The 15169-nt window shown below is 36.0% G+C and overlaps 2 protein-coding genes and 2 long non-coding RNA genes across 10 annotated transcripts; 1 reads left to right on the top strand and 3 right to left on the bottom strand.

The window, feature by feature from the left end:
* On the bottom strand, positions 223–1234 carry LOC109127980. Its single transcript, XM_019233630.1, has 3 exons — positions 952–1234; positions 637–864; positions 223–549 (listed from the first exon to the last, which is right to left on the bottom strand). Exons 1-3 carry the CDS (start codon positions 1156–1158, stop codon positions 223–225), a joined length of 762 nt encoding a protein of 253 aa, XP_019089175.1. The 5' UTR covers positions 1159–1234.
* Positions 8472–9165, bottom strand: LOC109128203. Its single transcript, XR_002034743.1, has 2 exons — positions 8901–9165; positions 8472–8797 (listed from the first exon to the last, which is right to left on the bottom strand). It is a non-coding gene; the product is annotated as an uncharacterized LOC109128203 (long non-coding RNA).
* Positions 9260–12277, bottom strand: LOC104732417. Of its 7 annotated transcripts, XR_002034737.1 has the most exons (12): positions 11864–12273; positions 11527–11567; positions 11360–11432; positions 11106–11195; positions 10743–10898; positions 10488–10592; positions 10325–10379; positions 10178–10234; positions 9862–10090; positions 9674–9767; positions 9539–9586; positions 9260–9458 (listed from the first exon to the last, which is right to left on the bottom strand). It is a non-coding gene; the product is annotated as an uncharacterized LOC104732417 (long non-coding RNA). The 7 variants fall into 7 exon arrangements; XR_002034738.1 differs by having other exon boundaries at positions 10488–10898; positions 11285–11432; positions 11864–12277; XR_002034739.1 differs by having other exon boundaries at positions 9674–9772; positions 10488–10898; positions 11864–12276.
* Positions 13056–14823, top strand: LOC104732416 (cytochrome b561 and DOMON domain-containing protein At4g12980). The gene is made up of 3 exons (XM_010451959.2): positions 13056–13826; positions 13922–14176; positions 14328–14823. The coding sequence occupies exons 1-3, from the start codon at positions 13170–13172 to the stop codon at positions 14598–14600; spliced, it is 1185 nt and encodes a 394-aa protein (XP_010450261.1). The 5' UTR covers positions 13056–13169; the 3' UTR covers positions 14601–14823.

Below are 15169 nucleotides of genomic sequence, written 5' to 3'. Positions count from 1 at the left end.
ATGTTCAAGTTACAGAAATCAAAAGAGCGAGAGATAGAGTTCATACAAAAGTGGCAATGAGTTCATACAAAAGAGCAAGAGATAGAGTTCATACAAAAGAGCAAGAGATAGAGTTCATCCGAGTAGAGTGAGATAGAGTTCATCTAAAAAGAGTTAAGACATAGAAGAAACCTATTAAGCAGCGGTTGATGGAGTTGGAGCTGGATCATCTTGGGGAAGAGGTTATGTGGTTGTCTGTTTGCTTGCAACGAAAATCTCAAACCGCGGATCATTTTCCATCAGAAACTCCTCGACGATTGATAAATGGTCAATCTTGTCCTTCTGGGCAGCAATAACTTTGGATTGCTCAGCTTCACGCACAGCTGTTTCTGCATCACGCCTCCGCAGTTGAGCAGCCTGTTCTTCTATCATTCGTTGAGCTTCCTTCAACTGTTCTTCGAGAGCCACAAAGGTAGAAGAGCCACATGCTTGCTTATGCTTTCCATTGACAAGGCAGTCCTTGAGGCTTCCAACTCCATAAGGTGTTCCTCTTGTATCTTTCTCAGTGGACTTGAAAAGAAGAGAAAAGTTAAGATTAGTGGATGACAAGTTAAACTACATGTCTATAAATGTGTATTGGTATTTTTAAAAAGTTACCTCAAGGAAAATTTCTGTATATTCTTCTGTTGTGAGGTCCCGTGGCCGTGATTCTCCATCTGACACAGCAAAAGACTCTGCCTCCAGCTGAGACAACCTCTCTTGAACAGTCTTCTCATAAGTTCCTGCAATCTTCTCTGCCTTCCGATCAACATATGTACCATCAGGCTTTGTATGTGCCTTGATAAACACCTCACCAAGTCGGACTTCTCTTCCCAATTCCTCAACCTGCAATGTTAGCCAAGAAACAGAGATTAACTAAAAAAACAACAGCTATGTAAGAATTGAAAGTGGCAAAAATAACAGCTACTTAACCATTTCGTCTTGAAGCTGTCGATACGACTTTGGCCCTGAGAGGTGTACGTGAGGACCTAGGCCGTTACGGTCAGACATACGGGCATCAGAGTAGGTTTTACTCCTCTGTTGTGCTTCTTCAGTGTCCCAGTAATCCTCCATCGTCATCCAGAGAGTGTCGCCAATCCAGTTTGGTTGAACTCGACTAGTCCTCACACCGCTAACCATGTCTTTGATCCGGTTTTGACAGATTCCCTCAAAGTAAGCTTGAACAGTCCCGGTTATCAAAGGATCCCAAGTGTGGGTTTTCTAGAAAAAAATGAGCTATTGTGAGTGAAAAGAAAAAATGTAAAGCTATGTATGAAGGCTATGTATGAAAGCTATGTAAACAGGATGCATCCTTACCGCGAACTCAAGAAAGTATCTCTCTTGTTTGTCCCGCGGCACACATGTCCAGCTGTAGAAGGGACCTTCGAATTTGTTTTGAAGAATTTTAGTAATCTTCCGAACAAGTTTCGATCCTTTGTCACGAGTAAACCTCCATACACATGAACCAATAAAATAAGTAAGATCAACAGTCATTGCTATTCGCACAAGACAAACCAACAGAAATGAGATCAATACAAGACAAGACACAACCAATTCTATTCGCACAAGACAAGACACAACCAATTCTATTCGCACAAGACATGACACAACCATTTCTATTCGCACAAGACAAGACCACAACCAATTCTATTCGCACAAGACAAACCAACAGAAATGAGATCAATACAAGAAAAGACACAACCAATTCTATTCGCACAAGACAAGACACAACCATTTCTATTCGCACAAGACAAGACCACAACCAATTCTATTCGCACAAGACAAGACCACAACCAATTCTATTCGCCTAAGACAAGACCAACAACCATTTCTATTCGCACAAGACAAACCACAATCATTGTTATTCGCATGTGAAGAGGAAAATCATACCATTGGGTGTTCGGTACGGGTGTGGGAGAGAGGACAGTGGTGAACTTATCCCTGTCTGGAACCACAAGCAATGCATTTAGAGCATGCAACACATTCGACTGTAGTTCGGGCAACACCGGAGAAGATTCTTCTTCAAAGTTGTTCCCTTGAGAAGATGGATGCGATGGATGCGACTGACTTCTCGCCTGAGTTTGAGAGCGTCGAACAGGAGAAGGTGGAGAGACTTCCCGACTTCTGTCCTGACTTCTCGCCTGACTTCTCGCCTGACTTCTCCCCTGAGTTTGAGAGGGTCGAACTGGAGAAGGCGGAGAGACATCCCGACTTCTTCCCTGAGTCCGTGGATTGAAGTGGACTTCTTCTGAAGGAGTCCGGTGTAGCTCGGGTGGAGGTGGATGTGTAGACGAGTTCTGAAAAAGTTGTTGCGGCGGAGGATAGTTCCGGATCTGGGCTGGAGACTGTCGTTGCAAACCGCTGACTTGTGCTTCAGGCGTCTACAGAGGAGGAGGATCTTGTCCCGCCGGCGTGAAGTTGTACCGACTGGGCAGAGTATTAGGCCGTCGATTTGGTGGTGCCCCCGTCGCTCTCTGAGTAACGTTAGGACCAACCTTCCTCTTCTTCCCTCGATGTGGCATCTTGTTGGTGATTGAAACTGATAGATTCGAAGAGATTAGGGTTGTGTTGTGAGATTAGGGTTTGAGAGAGGCGATAGAGTTGAGTTTCGAGAGAGGCGATAGAGTTGAGTTTCGAGAGATTAGGGTTGTGTGTGAGATTAGGGTTTTCACGATTATATAGTTAGTGGGTTAATGGGTTTAGGTTAGTTAGTGGGTTAATGGGTTTAGGTTAGTTAATGGGCCTTAAAATTATAATTAAGATATAAATTATGATTAAGATAGAAATTATAATAATAAAATTAATTTATAATTATAATTATAATTTCTATAATAAAATTAAGATAGAAAAGATTCTATATATAATTTCTATCTTAATTATAATAATAATTAAAAGAATTTGTAATGATAATTTCTATCTTAATTATAATAATAACTAAAATAATAAATTAATTTTATTATTATAATTTCTATCTTAATTATATCTTAATTTTATTATTATAATTTCTATCTTAATTTACATAAAATATTTTAGTACTTATTAATCCTTAATGAATATTGAAACAAAAAAAAAAAGAAATAAGGAAAAGATTCTATATATAACCTATATAGATGCTTTAAATAGAGCATATTCATAAGAAATCCTATGCAAATATTGTTTGTGAATAAAAGTAAGAAAATGATAGGCTTCTTAAAACATATGTTTGTTTTCTTCTTCTACTTTCCCTTCTATTGCCGACAGGTTCTTTCGTATGACAGTTACTTCACGATCGTTTAAATGCATCAAACAGATACATCATAACTCTTCTACCCGAGAGACATCTATTGTTCTTGCAAACACTACATGGACAGAAAAACTTACCGCCACTATTCTGAACTGTATCTTGGCTATTTCCAAACGAGAATTGGTCCAACCCCACTAATTCGAATTCTAATGAAAAATTTCCCGCCATTATATATATATATTGTGTTTTTTTTAAGAACTATATATATATATATTTTTTGGAGAATATAAAAGGAGAAAATAAAAGGTTTTATAAAGTCAAATTTTTGGTTGTGATCTACATTTTTTTTTGGGGAAGGAAAGACAATTGTGTTGGAATGAAGGAGACAAATGGGTGCAATTTGTTTTTAAAGACTACATCTATGCCACTAATAGGCGACTACTCAATATCAGTTGGCCCCCACACAAAAAACCACGTTTTTTAACTGTATTTTATGACTATTTGGCGACTACGGGGTGACTATTTAATGACTCGCCGAATGAGTCGTAGAATAGTCGCTAAATTGACGACTATAGTACGACTATCTACTGTGGTCGGTAAAGTAGAGACTGATTGGCGACTAAATTACTGTAGTCACAACTTAGTCGCAAAATGGTCACTATCTAGTCGTTATTTTTGGCGACTACAAATGTAGTCGCTACTTGTAGTCGCTAATCGACTGTTTTCTTGTAGTGTAAAGATTCGACAGACACCCAAGAAGATCAACAGGAATAAGTGGATATTCATGATCCAGGAAACTGGGCATAGATTAGACAAAATGAGGGAGATTTATTGGTGAAAAATGGTCCTCCGACTAAACCACCAAGTAGTTATCTATTTTCGAAAGATAAAATTGGTAGGTGCTTTTCTCATTCATCTTATACAAGAACAATGAGCAATGGAGAAAAACATGATAGGCGATGATTAATTTACTCAAAATCACAAGATTTTATCTTTTGTTTTTGTTGTAAATTGTTTAGTCATGAAAAAAATTCTCCTCTATTGGCAAGTATCGGCTATAATGATTGGAGAAATAGTTTGTTGCGGTTAAGAATTCATGAAACTGGTCATAAACATATTTTGTGTATGACTAGGTGGACAGAGCTAATAACAAGACTGCAAAAGAAGACAACCATTGATAAATAATTGCATGAAGAAATTAAGAGGGATAGATAACAATGGAGAGATGTGTTGCATAGAACAATTGCAGTAGTTGATACTCTTGCCACTAGAAACATAGCATTCCGCGGTGAGAATGAGAAGATTGGTGATCAGAAGAGCGGAAACTTTTTGGTTATGATTGAGGGGATTGCAAAATTTGATCCAGTAATGAAAGAGCATTTTTGTCGGTTTAAACAAGGTGAAAGTCAATGTCATTACCTTAGTCAGAAAATTCATAATGAGTTGATTGAGATGCTTGCACATGAGATTAAGGTCATGATCATCAACAAGATTCTAGAAGCGAAGTATTTTGCGATTATTCTCGATTGTACTCCTGACGTTAGTCGTAAAGAGAAATTGACTCTTCTTATTCGATGTGTGGATACCTCGACAACCTCGCTCAGAATTGAACTGTTCTTTTTGACATTCTTAGTAGTCAAAGATACATCAGGAAAATGAATTTTTGGCATCTTGCAAGAGGCACTGATTGATCTTAAGTTGAAAATTGATGATATGAGAGGGCAAGGATATGACAATGGGGCAAATATGATAGGAAAATATAAAGGAGTGCAAATCCGCTTGCTTGAAGTTAATCCAAGTGCATCTTATACTCCATGTGGATGTCATAGCCTTAATCTAGCACTTTGTTATATGGCTTCCTCATCTACAAAAGCTGTGTCATTTTCAACGTCTTTATTGTTTGTTTTCATCATCAACTAAAAACTGTGATATATTCAGGGAAATGGTTGGTGGCATCACACTAAAACCATTGTTGCAGACTCGCTGGAAAAGTCGGATCGACAGTGTGAAATCTATAAGATTTCAAGCTACAAAAATACGAGATGCCCTATTTTATTTGGCTGAAAATAGTGATAATTCAATGTATAGAAGTGAAGCTGAATCTCTTGCAGAGAGTGAAGTACATGGAATTGGAGGGTTTGATTTTTTGTTTAGAATGGTTATTTGGCATGAGCTCCTTTCTGCTTTTAACAATGTCAGCAAGCTCCTTCAATCAGAGAACATGGATATTAATGCTGCTATTTTTCAACTGAAAGGGCTTGTTTTCTTCTTGAAAGATTATCGAGCGAAAGTTGAAGCTACACGGATCGCAAATGAAATGGAGATTGAACCTGAATTTCATGTAAAGGCCGAAACGTTCCAGAAAAAGGAAAAGACATTTTGATGAAGATGTTCAAGACATTGATGAAAGTACAGTTTCACAAGGTGAAGAAGGCTTTATAGTCGATTATTTCCTAAACATCATGGATCAAGCGATTGTTTCTGTTGAGACACGATTTGAACAATTTGAAAGGTATGAGCAGATTTTTGGATTTTTATTTGATTTAAAGAAGTTGACATCAGCTAGTGATGATTGGTTGTTGGAATATTGTGTTAAGTTAGAAGCATTTTTAACGCATGGTGAACATTCTGATGTGGATGGAAAAGATTTATTCTTAGAGCTTAAACTTCTAAAAGAAGTTTTACCAAAGGAGATTAAAAGGGCTATAGAGATGTTGGATTTCTTAAAAAAGATGGAGGGTTGTTATCCAAATACATGGATTGCTTACCGTATATTGTTGTCAATTCCAGTTTCACTTGCTTCTGCAGAGAGAAGTTTTTCGAAGCTGAAGCTGATAAAAAATTATCTATGATCTACAATGTCACAAGACAAGCTGAATGAATTAGCAATGATGTCTATTGAGAAATATGATGGAAGAACTCGAGTATGAGAAGCTAATCAATGAATTTGCTGCAATGAAAGTTAGAAAAGTTGGTTTTTAGATTTTTTTATATTGTTCAAGTTTTTAATAACTTTTAAAAATATTGTTAATTATATTTTAGTATTTTAACAGAATTTTTTTTAATTAGATTTTACATAGAAAATATGCTTTAGGCCACTAAAATTCAAAGACCGGCCCTGCTTTCAACCGTATGCTCCAAAAAATTTGATCATTAATTGTTGACTTTATTTGTTTGGTCCATGGGTCAGGCCTGCGTGGAAAGAAAAGCTAAACTATCTTGAAGGATTCTAGAGCTTTTGCCGTCTTTACTTGTATTTGAAAATATAAAAATGAGATGTTATGTTTAAAGCTTCACACAAAACTTTAGAGCCTTAACGATAGGAGATAGGTGCCTTTGGTCATATTTTATGTTACTTAAAATATTACTCCGGTAACAATCTGCACACAATGCGGAATAAATTGAATCAAATAAAATTATTATAGAGAAAATTATTATTTGGGATCTCAGGTGTCAAAACAATAATTTTACTCAATTTTTTGTGTTTATTCAAATTTGCATTTAATTATTTTGTGTAAAAATATGTTTTAACCTTGAAATGTGAAAAAGAATTTCAACGTGGTGAAAAAAGTTTTAGTAAAATGTTATCATTTATGGTAATCTGTCTTTTCATGTTTTTAGAAATCAAATTCATATATTTTATATTTCATATTATTATCTACATCAATATGCCATTGAATAGATAAGACAATGTTTTTAGACTAATCAATTAAAACTAATCCTAAGTTTAAAAATATCATGAAGAAAAAATATAAAAAAGGTTAATAATAATAAAAAGTGTAGTAGTGGTGAAAATTTTTAGGGAAAAAATGAATGTCCAGGATTTTTTTTAAAAAATCAATAACAAGTTAAGATCGTTGAATCACCATTTATTATTAAATTATTAAAAGTCAATATATTATTATTATGATTATTGTGGTAGTTATTTTTTATAAAATTTTAAAGATATTTGAATAGTCATTAGAATTTTTAAATAGGAGACAGATTTTTTGTTTTTCAAAAATTTAAATTGGTGAATAATTTAAAATGTTTTTAGGAAATATTATTTATTTTTAAGATTATTGTGATAATTAATATTTTAAATATACTTGAATAGTCATCAGATTTTTGTAAATCAGAGAATAAGTTTTGCATTTGAAAGAGTTAAATAGATGAATAAGTTTTTAATAGTTTGTGAAATGTAATTTACTTTTAATAGTTAAATATGTTATGAAAATGATAATTAAATAATTAACTATATTTTCTGATTTTAATAGTTGATTAATTCTCTCATTTTTAACACTAATAGAAAGAAATATTACTATATATATATATATATATATATATATACTAGCAATTGACCCGCGCTACGCAGGGAAATTAGATGAAAGTGTTTTTTTGGGTTGTTTTGGTATATTGTTTTTTGGTCATGTATTTTTTTCTCTTTGCATCTTGTTATGTTGTTTGTATGTTTTTTTTGCTGTTTTGTTGGTTTTTATTTTTCCTGTATATTTTATCAGCTCGAAGTTCTCAAATGCAAGTTCAGTCTCCATTTAGTTTGATATTTAGAGCAATCTCTGTAAAGCAAGGAATTTTTTTTTTTAGCGTTGAAGAATATAGTAAACGGCTTGTTGATCTTATAATCTAATAATTAATGAACATCCTCCCGAACCAAGCAAGTATAGTTTCATAACTGGAGGAAAACATTATATAATAACAATAATTACCTATTAGTTTGGCATACATATATATAAAAGATGTTGAATTTACTTCAATTGTTGTCAGCTGATGTAATCATCCATCAAAATTTGGATGATCCTTACATCGCATCTTTTGACTAAACCTTTTTACATCGCATCAAATTTGGATGAATTTGGTGATGCTTCTAAGACTTGAAGACCAAAGCAACACAAAACCATGAGAATATAATAGATTAACAATAGAGTTTAACTGAGAGAAATTACAAGTGTTACCTTTCCTAACTTTTATTTTGGCCGAAAAATGTTTATGAATTTATTTGTAACTGAATAGTGGAATTGACCAACAACAATATAGAATCGAATATTGGTAAAATCATAGAAGTTTGTTTCTATGCAAATCCTTGTAAATTTTCACCTAGTCATCCTAACTCAAAATCATTATTAAAATGTAAAGTATCTTCCTAAAACCGAGTTGGATAATTTGTGGAACTTATGTTGGATTTAAATATTTCGTTCATAAAAAAAATGTTGGATTTAAATAAAACACAAAATAATGAAATGTCAATATTTATGTTACTATTAATAAAAAAATATTGGAAGACCTTAAACATAAGTATATAGAAGTCGCTTTCGCTAAGAACATTACTAAGTAGAACAAACAGGTTGATGATCCTACTAAGTATGGTGTGGTGGTTATGGAAGAAGCTACAGCGAGAGTTGAAAGTTTCGTTGAGAAACCAAAACATTTTGTGGGAAACAAGATACACGCTGGGATATACCTCCTGAACCCATCTGTTCTCAACAGGATAGAGCTGAGACGGACTTCGATAGAGAAAGAGATATTCCCTAAGATAGCCGCAGAATGTACCTGAACTCCCTAAGAGAGAAAGCTTCGCAGGTATTGGTTACAAGGGATAACATAATTGGGAATGTTCTTGTGGATGAAAGTGCGGTTATAGGAGAAGGTTGCTTGATCGGACCTGATGTGGTGATTGGTCAGGGATGCGTGATTGATTCAGGTGTTAGATTGTTGGGTTGTACTGTAATGCGTGGAGTTTGTATCAAGGAACATGCGTGCATCTCTAATAGTATTGTGGGATGGGATTCGACTGTTGGAAGGTGGGCTCGGTATTTACTTGTGCGGGTAAATACCGTTGTCGTAAGTACCTTCTGCTGTCTTTTTCAATTGTGCCAAATGAAGGTAGTGACTGACTCTCTCCTTCTCCTTTTTTAGACACTCTTCAGACTGCAAATATAAGATCGCTGACGTTAGTAAACATAGTCCCCTGAAACTTAAATAAAGCACAGACACAAAAATGAAATCCGGAGACATGCCTTTATCATGTAATCATGACAAGAATCCTCCTCGATCCAGCTTGAGGCCTTGCAAGAATAGTAAGATGCGGTATCTTGAAGAATGAAACTTTCAAAGTCGTCTTCGTATTTATTCATCTCTCCCATTCCATTCCCAACATAGACATCTATTACGTTTTTCAGCAGTGCTCTATCAATCTGTTGCCCTCACGTTTTTTATGAATCTGGCGGCAATATATACAAATTGTGTTAGATAACCAGTATCACTAAACCAGAGTTGCTCAAATTAGCTTACATTACTTACCAGTGCAAGTACAGCGTCTTTAACAATGGACTGCACCTCTTGATAAACCTGAAGTACATCATAGAATTGCATGAACAGTTAGGACTTTTGTGGCAATTCAAAATTCGGAGCTACCTACAAGAGAGCATGACAAACCAGGTCGCGGAAGGATGTCAAGCCAACATCATTCAGTGATGGAAGACCTCTCCTGGCAATGAAGTAACGGTTAAACCAACAGTTGCTGCATCTGCTAGACTACGAAAAAAGGGACAAACGGGGACGATAACGGCATGTCAAATCCTAAAGTTTACTAAGAAATCAAATTCTAAACAAAATTCACTGACCTAAGTCATCAAACTCCCGATCAAGAAGAGCCAGCTGGAGCCTAAGTCCTTGAAGACGTCCTCTTGTAGCAACAGCAATGGAGGGAGGCACATGCAACCTCAGCTCAGTGTGACTAAAGAGACCACTTGCTACAGCAGCATGAGCTTGAGCCTGAGCTTGAAGTTGTTGGCAAGTGGCATACATCCTAAGGGTCGTTGCCATCAAAAACACCTCAAGCACAAGCCAGAGCTAAAAAAAAATTTGGAATGTCAAACTGAGAACCCTAAAGATAACTAACTGAAAAGATAAAAACTTTATTGAAAGTATATGACAAACCAGGAAATTAGGAGGCATCTGATGTGAACTGAGAATCATAAACAGCAAGCAAAAGAACTGTGGAAATACACAAACCAAACAAGTATTACATCATAACTGAAAAACGATTGCAGAGAGACATAAGGGTTGAAGTTTAAAGAAAATCACCTGTAACCAGAAAAGCGAGGGAATTAGAATGAGCTGGTCGAGCTCCATGAACACGCTGTAGTGTTCAATAATACCACCATAAGTTTAACAAAAGATCAATTTGTAATGGAATGGATTTATATATGTTTCCTGCATATGAAATTGTCAAGAAGAGAAAGCATACCATAGCTCGTCTCTCGGGTATAAAACCAGAGAATCCGCTTTCTAAATCACCTCTACTTCCCCGGAAAACAAAACTCATTTTTCCCAAAATTCACAAGTGAGCCCTCTGCAAAGTTTTGCTCAATACAAATTATCATATTAAAAGCATGCAATACAAAAAAGACAGACATGTAAAGGACTGGAAGCATAAAATCGTGAGAAAATTATAAGAAGCATGAAATTGGAGGAGATGACATTATATAGGACTTAAACTTACGCCAATTGAAAGTGTAGAGGGCTGGAAGACTTGAATTCACATCAAATAGTAAAACGGCATGGATTGTGAGTTAAGGAGAAGAGCAACTGGTGGAGAGAGCAACCGGTGGAGAGCTGCAGTGTGAACCAAATGGTAAAGAGAAGCCGTTTGCCACACCTGAAATAAACATAAAATCGGAGCCAGCAAGCAAACCGGAGCCACCATGAGGCTAAAAATTACTATATGAGCTAAAACCATTGTTCCAATACAAGAATGTGTTCACGGTTTGTTATCATTGAGACGTGATGACTAATTCTGATTTGAGATTAAAATATAGATGTAACATGAAAAAGGAGTTTTCTGTTGGAAAAGGAAGAAACATACCATGTCATTCTCCTTCTTCTTCTAAATTAGCTTTATCGACCAGTCTTGCTAACTCTTTGTGAGGCCAGACCACATCATCATATCCATCATCTACATTCAAAATCTATGTTAATATGTGATTAAGAATACTGTAACCATCAAGGATAATACATTAACAGGAGAGTGGAGACTAATAGTACATGTAATCAACTAAAACTCATTATATAGTTCTTGTCAAAGGATGAGTCAAACGTGGTTTGGCATAAGGAACATACCTGAACACTACAACATCACCACGCACAAACTTGTAATCCTTGAGGCAAATTTTGTCCACTAGTACAAAATCATCTGCACCAACAATTGAACATCTAATAAGAAAAGAAGAATAGACCAAAAAATGCAAGAATCAACTTTGAACCAGTTTTGGCTAAAGGACACTCACCTAAATAAGAATTTTTCTGGGGATTTATTGTCGGAGACCATCTGCAACAAAATCCACAAGGCTCCAGAGTTAATAAAGCTTTTAAATAATGTTTTCTAATACAAAATAACATAATCTATCAATTGCATCTTACAATAATCTTAAATAATTCCCATTCCAAACCAGACCCAATACAGTTATACCAGACTTAAAACCATAGTATTGTCAAGCAGCATGAACCGATCTTGTAAATCTAACCTTAATTAAACTATGCTAAACTAATTGAACTAAACCTAATCGATTCATGGAGATGCAGCTATAAGCCGTTTGCCATTTAAAAAAAAAAAAAAAATCGTACCAATAGAAAGAGATTGGAGCATCGAAAGAGAGATTGAATCATTGACCATCGATTAGTGTTGGGTTGCTTCTCGATTCTCCTCTAAATTCACGTGCAAGGAACAATACACTCGTCGTAGCCAGTATCATTGTCTTCACCAGTCTCAGCGGGCAACCTCGTCCCGTGTCTGCTGTAATGAACGACAAGAACGTCGCCAGAATCAGCAGATCCGACGAGATCCTTAAGCGCACGGCGGATGTTCTTGCCAGAAGACTGGAAGACTTCAATTGGCATCAGATGGTGAAACGGCATGGATCAAGAGTTAAGGAGAAGAGCAACCGGTGGAGATGGAGCGTCGTGACAGCGCGGAGGAGAGACATTCATAGGTTTAATCGATAACATAGAAAAACAACTGGGCCTGAATTATATTTGAAAAACTTTGGGCTAATTTCAATCCGAAAAACCCAAAATATTTAAGAGGAGATGCTGGGGTGGCAACACCAGGAGTGAGTAAAGTGTACTTTATCTATATAGATATATATATATATATTTTAATAGCATATTTATGTGAATAATAATGAAATAAATATTTCCTTATATATTTTAGTGGCACATTCAATAAATCAAAAAACTTGTTTTTGTAAATATGTTTATCTTGAGATGCTTAACTGCAATTAAATCTCCAAATTGCTCAGGCGACGACACATCAGCATTTTCAACAAAGTACTTTCCTATTAATATAGAGAGAATCTTTAGATACATATAATAGAGAATCGAAATAGTTTTAGAAATAAATGATTTAACACCTTTAGTTGGTCCCAAAAAAGGGGAAATAAATGATTTAATGCCCTTTTTCTAGTTACTTAGAAAATAATAATGTGAATTAGATTTTAGTTAGAATGAACACTTTTTAAAATAATAATGTGAGTTGTAATTTCTTTTAATAAAAGATATATAAAATACCGTATAAATATATAAAAATCCTCATATTTCGAAGGCCAAAAATACTTTTAGATCCTTAGTCTTAGGTCAAACATAATAACTGTCAACTAATCTGATTATGTTCTGATTCACGACCTTCCAGAATCCCGACAACAACAACAACAACAAAAAAGTTCGTTGTGCTGTTTTTTTTTTCTTTCCGAAAATCAAAAAAGAAAAAAACCTTCAAAAAAATATATATATATATATATATATACAAATCTTAATTAACTGAAACCAGGTGTGTATCGTAGATTTAGATACAAGCTATAATTATCACACACCGTTTCACCTATTTATCTCCTCCGACCAATACTTAACGGTTACTACAACTCATCTCATCATCATGGCGTCTTCTTACCTTAGAATCTCTCTTCCCTTTGTCTTCTGGGCTTTGCTACTCTCACCGGCTGTGTCACAGTCATCATCTTCTTGTTCGTCACAGACATTTTCCGGCGTCAAATCTTACCCTCACTGTCTCGACCTCCCTGATCTCAAAGCCTTTCTCCATTACTCCTATGACGCATCTAACACAACCCTCTCCGTTGTTTTCTCTGCTCCACCTTCAAAGCCTGGTGGATGGATCGCTTGGGCTATTAACCCTAAATCCACCGGCATGGCTGGATCTCAAGCCCTCGTTGCCTCTAAGGACCCGAAAACAGGCGTCGCCTCCGTTACCACCCTCAACATCATCTCATACAGCTCTCTTGTTCCCTCGAAGCTGTCGTTTGAAGTGTGGGACGTTAAGGCCGAGGAGGCGGCTAAAGACGGTGGAGCTTTGCGGATCTTTGCGAAGGTGAAGGTTCCGGCGGATTTGGCGGCGAAAGGGAAGGTTAACCAGGTCTGGCAGGTCGGACCTGGAGTGTCCAATGGAAGGATAGCCGCTCATGATTTCAGCGGTCCAAATCTCAACGCGATGGGAGCACTCGATCTGACCGGAGCCACCCCATCAGTCCCTGTTTCGGGAGGCGGTGAAGGGAACTCTAAGGTTCATAAGAGAAACGTGAGTTTTTATTTGATTATGTGATTTTGTTTTTAAAACCGTTCTCTCCAAAACTTTGGATCCTTTGGCTTAACGATTTGAATCTGAATTGGTAGATCCATGGCATATTGAACGCTGTGAGTTGGGGAATTCTGTTCCCGATTGGAGCCATGATAGCTAGATACATGAGGATATTTGAATCAGCAGATCCTGCTTGGTTTTACCTCCACGTGTCATGTCAGTTCTCGGCGTACGTCATCGGTGTAGCCGGATGGGCCACCGGACTTAAGCTAGGTTCCGAATCCAAAGGTATTCAGTACAACAGTCACCGAAACATAGGCATTGCTCTCTTCTCTATTGCCACTCTTCAGGTAATTATTAAACCAATGCTAATCCTCATTAGGACCATGCATTAGAGTGTTATTTGTTATACTAGTGGATATTGCAAGTTGGCCAATAGAAAAGATATGTTTTGTTCTGTTGTTGAACTATGCTTTTGTGTCTTTTTGCGCGTGTTTAAAGATGTTTGCGATGCTGTTGCGGCCAAGGAAGGACCACAAGTTTAGATTCGTTTGGAATATTTACCACCACGGAGTTGGATACTCTATCCTCATCCTTGGAATCATCAATGTTTTCAAAGGTCTTAGCATCTTAAACCCAAAGCATACTTACAAGACGGCTTACATTGCTGTGATTGCGACCTTAGGAGGCATTACTTTACTCTTGGAAGCTGTTACTTGGGTCATTGTCCTGAAGAGAAAATCTGCTAATTCTACTAAGCATCCTAAGCCTTAACCCGTGTTGGCACTTGGTATAGTTCAAAGAGTTTGTATTGCTTTATTTATTTTCATTTGAGTTAGAAACTACATTATATCTTTCTCCACAAATCATGATTCATCCCTAGACACTGCTTGTTTTGATGATGATGACTACTGCTTTTGAGGTTTATATGTATAGTAGGAGAAAAGAAACACATATATGCGTTTGTGTTTTTTATTTTTATCGTTTGTTATTGTGATTCAAAGTATTTGTAGGGATTTTTTTAAAAACTTCTATCTTTCCAATCCTTTTTAGATGTCCGAGATTATGACGAAACGAAATATGATCAAAAGTCTACGTGGGGTAAAACACTCGTCATAAGATTCTTATTTTTGGGTATTTTGAGTGACGATAAGTTATCATTGATAACGTTTAAAACTTTAATGCGTCCACCTACTACCGAATCAGCTTTAATTACATCCCAAATTTATAAAAATATAAGATAAGGACCCGCCCATAGTTTTGTAAATAAAATTAAATTTAATAAAAATATATTAAAATATATTGTACTTTATTTATAAATTTTCTTTTTACTATAATACATT

The sequence above is a fragment of the Camelina sativa genome, chromosome 12, assembly GCF_000633955.1.
Source record: "Camelina sativa cultivar DH55 chromosome 12, Cs, whole genome shotgun sequence".
Lineage (NCBI taxonomy): Eukaryota > Viridiplantae > Streptophyta > Magnoliopsida > Brassicales > Brassicaceae > Camelina > Camelina sativa.
Note: the sequence above shows the minus strand (reverse complement) of the source record. Positions and strands in the feature narration are given on the sequence as shown.

Coding starts and splice junctions, on each gene's coding strand:
- LOC104732416 (XM_010451959.2), top strand. CDS start 13,170: ATGGCGTCTTCTTACCTTAGAATCTCTCTTCCCTTTGTCTTCTGGGCT. Junction 13,827..13,921: donor CTAAGGTTCATAAGAGAAAC/GTGAGTTTTTAT, acceptor CTGAATTGGTAG/ATCCATGGCATATTGAACGC. Junction 14,177..14,327: donor TCTCTATTGCCACTCTTCAG/GTAATTATTAAA, acceptor GCGTGTTTAAAG/ATGTTTGCGATGCTGTTGCG.
- LOC109127980 (XM_019233630.1), bottom strand. CDS start 1,158: ATGGTTAGCGGTGTGAGGACTAGTCGAGTTCAACCAAACTGGATTGGC. Junction 865..951: donor GACAGCTTCAAGACGAAATG/GTTAAGTAGCTG, acceptor CTAACATTGCAG/GTTGAGGAATTGGGAAGAGA. Junction 550..636: donor ATACAGAAATTTTCCTTGAG/GTAACTTTTTAA, acceptor CTTCTTTTCAAG/TCCACTGAGAAAGATACAAG.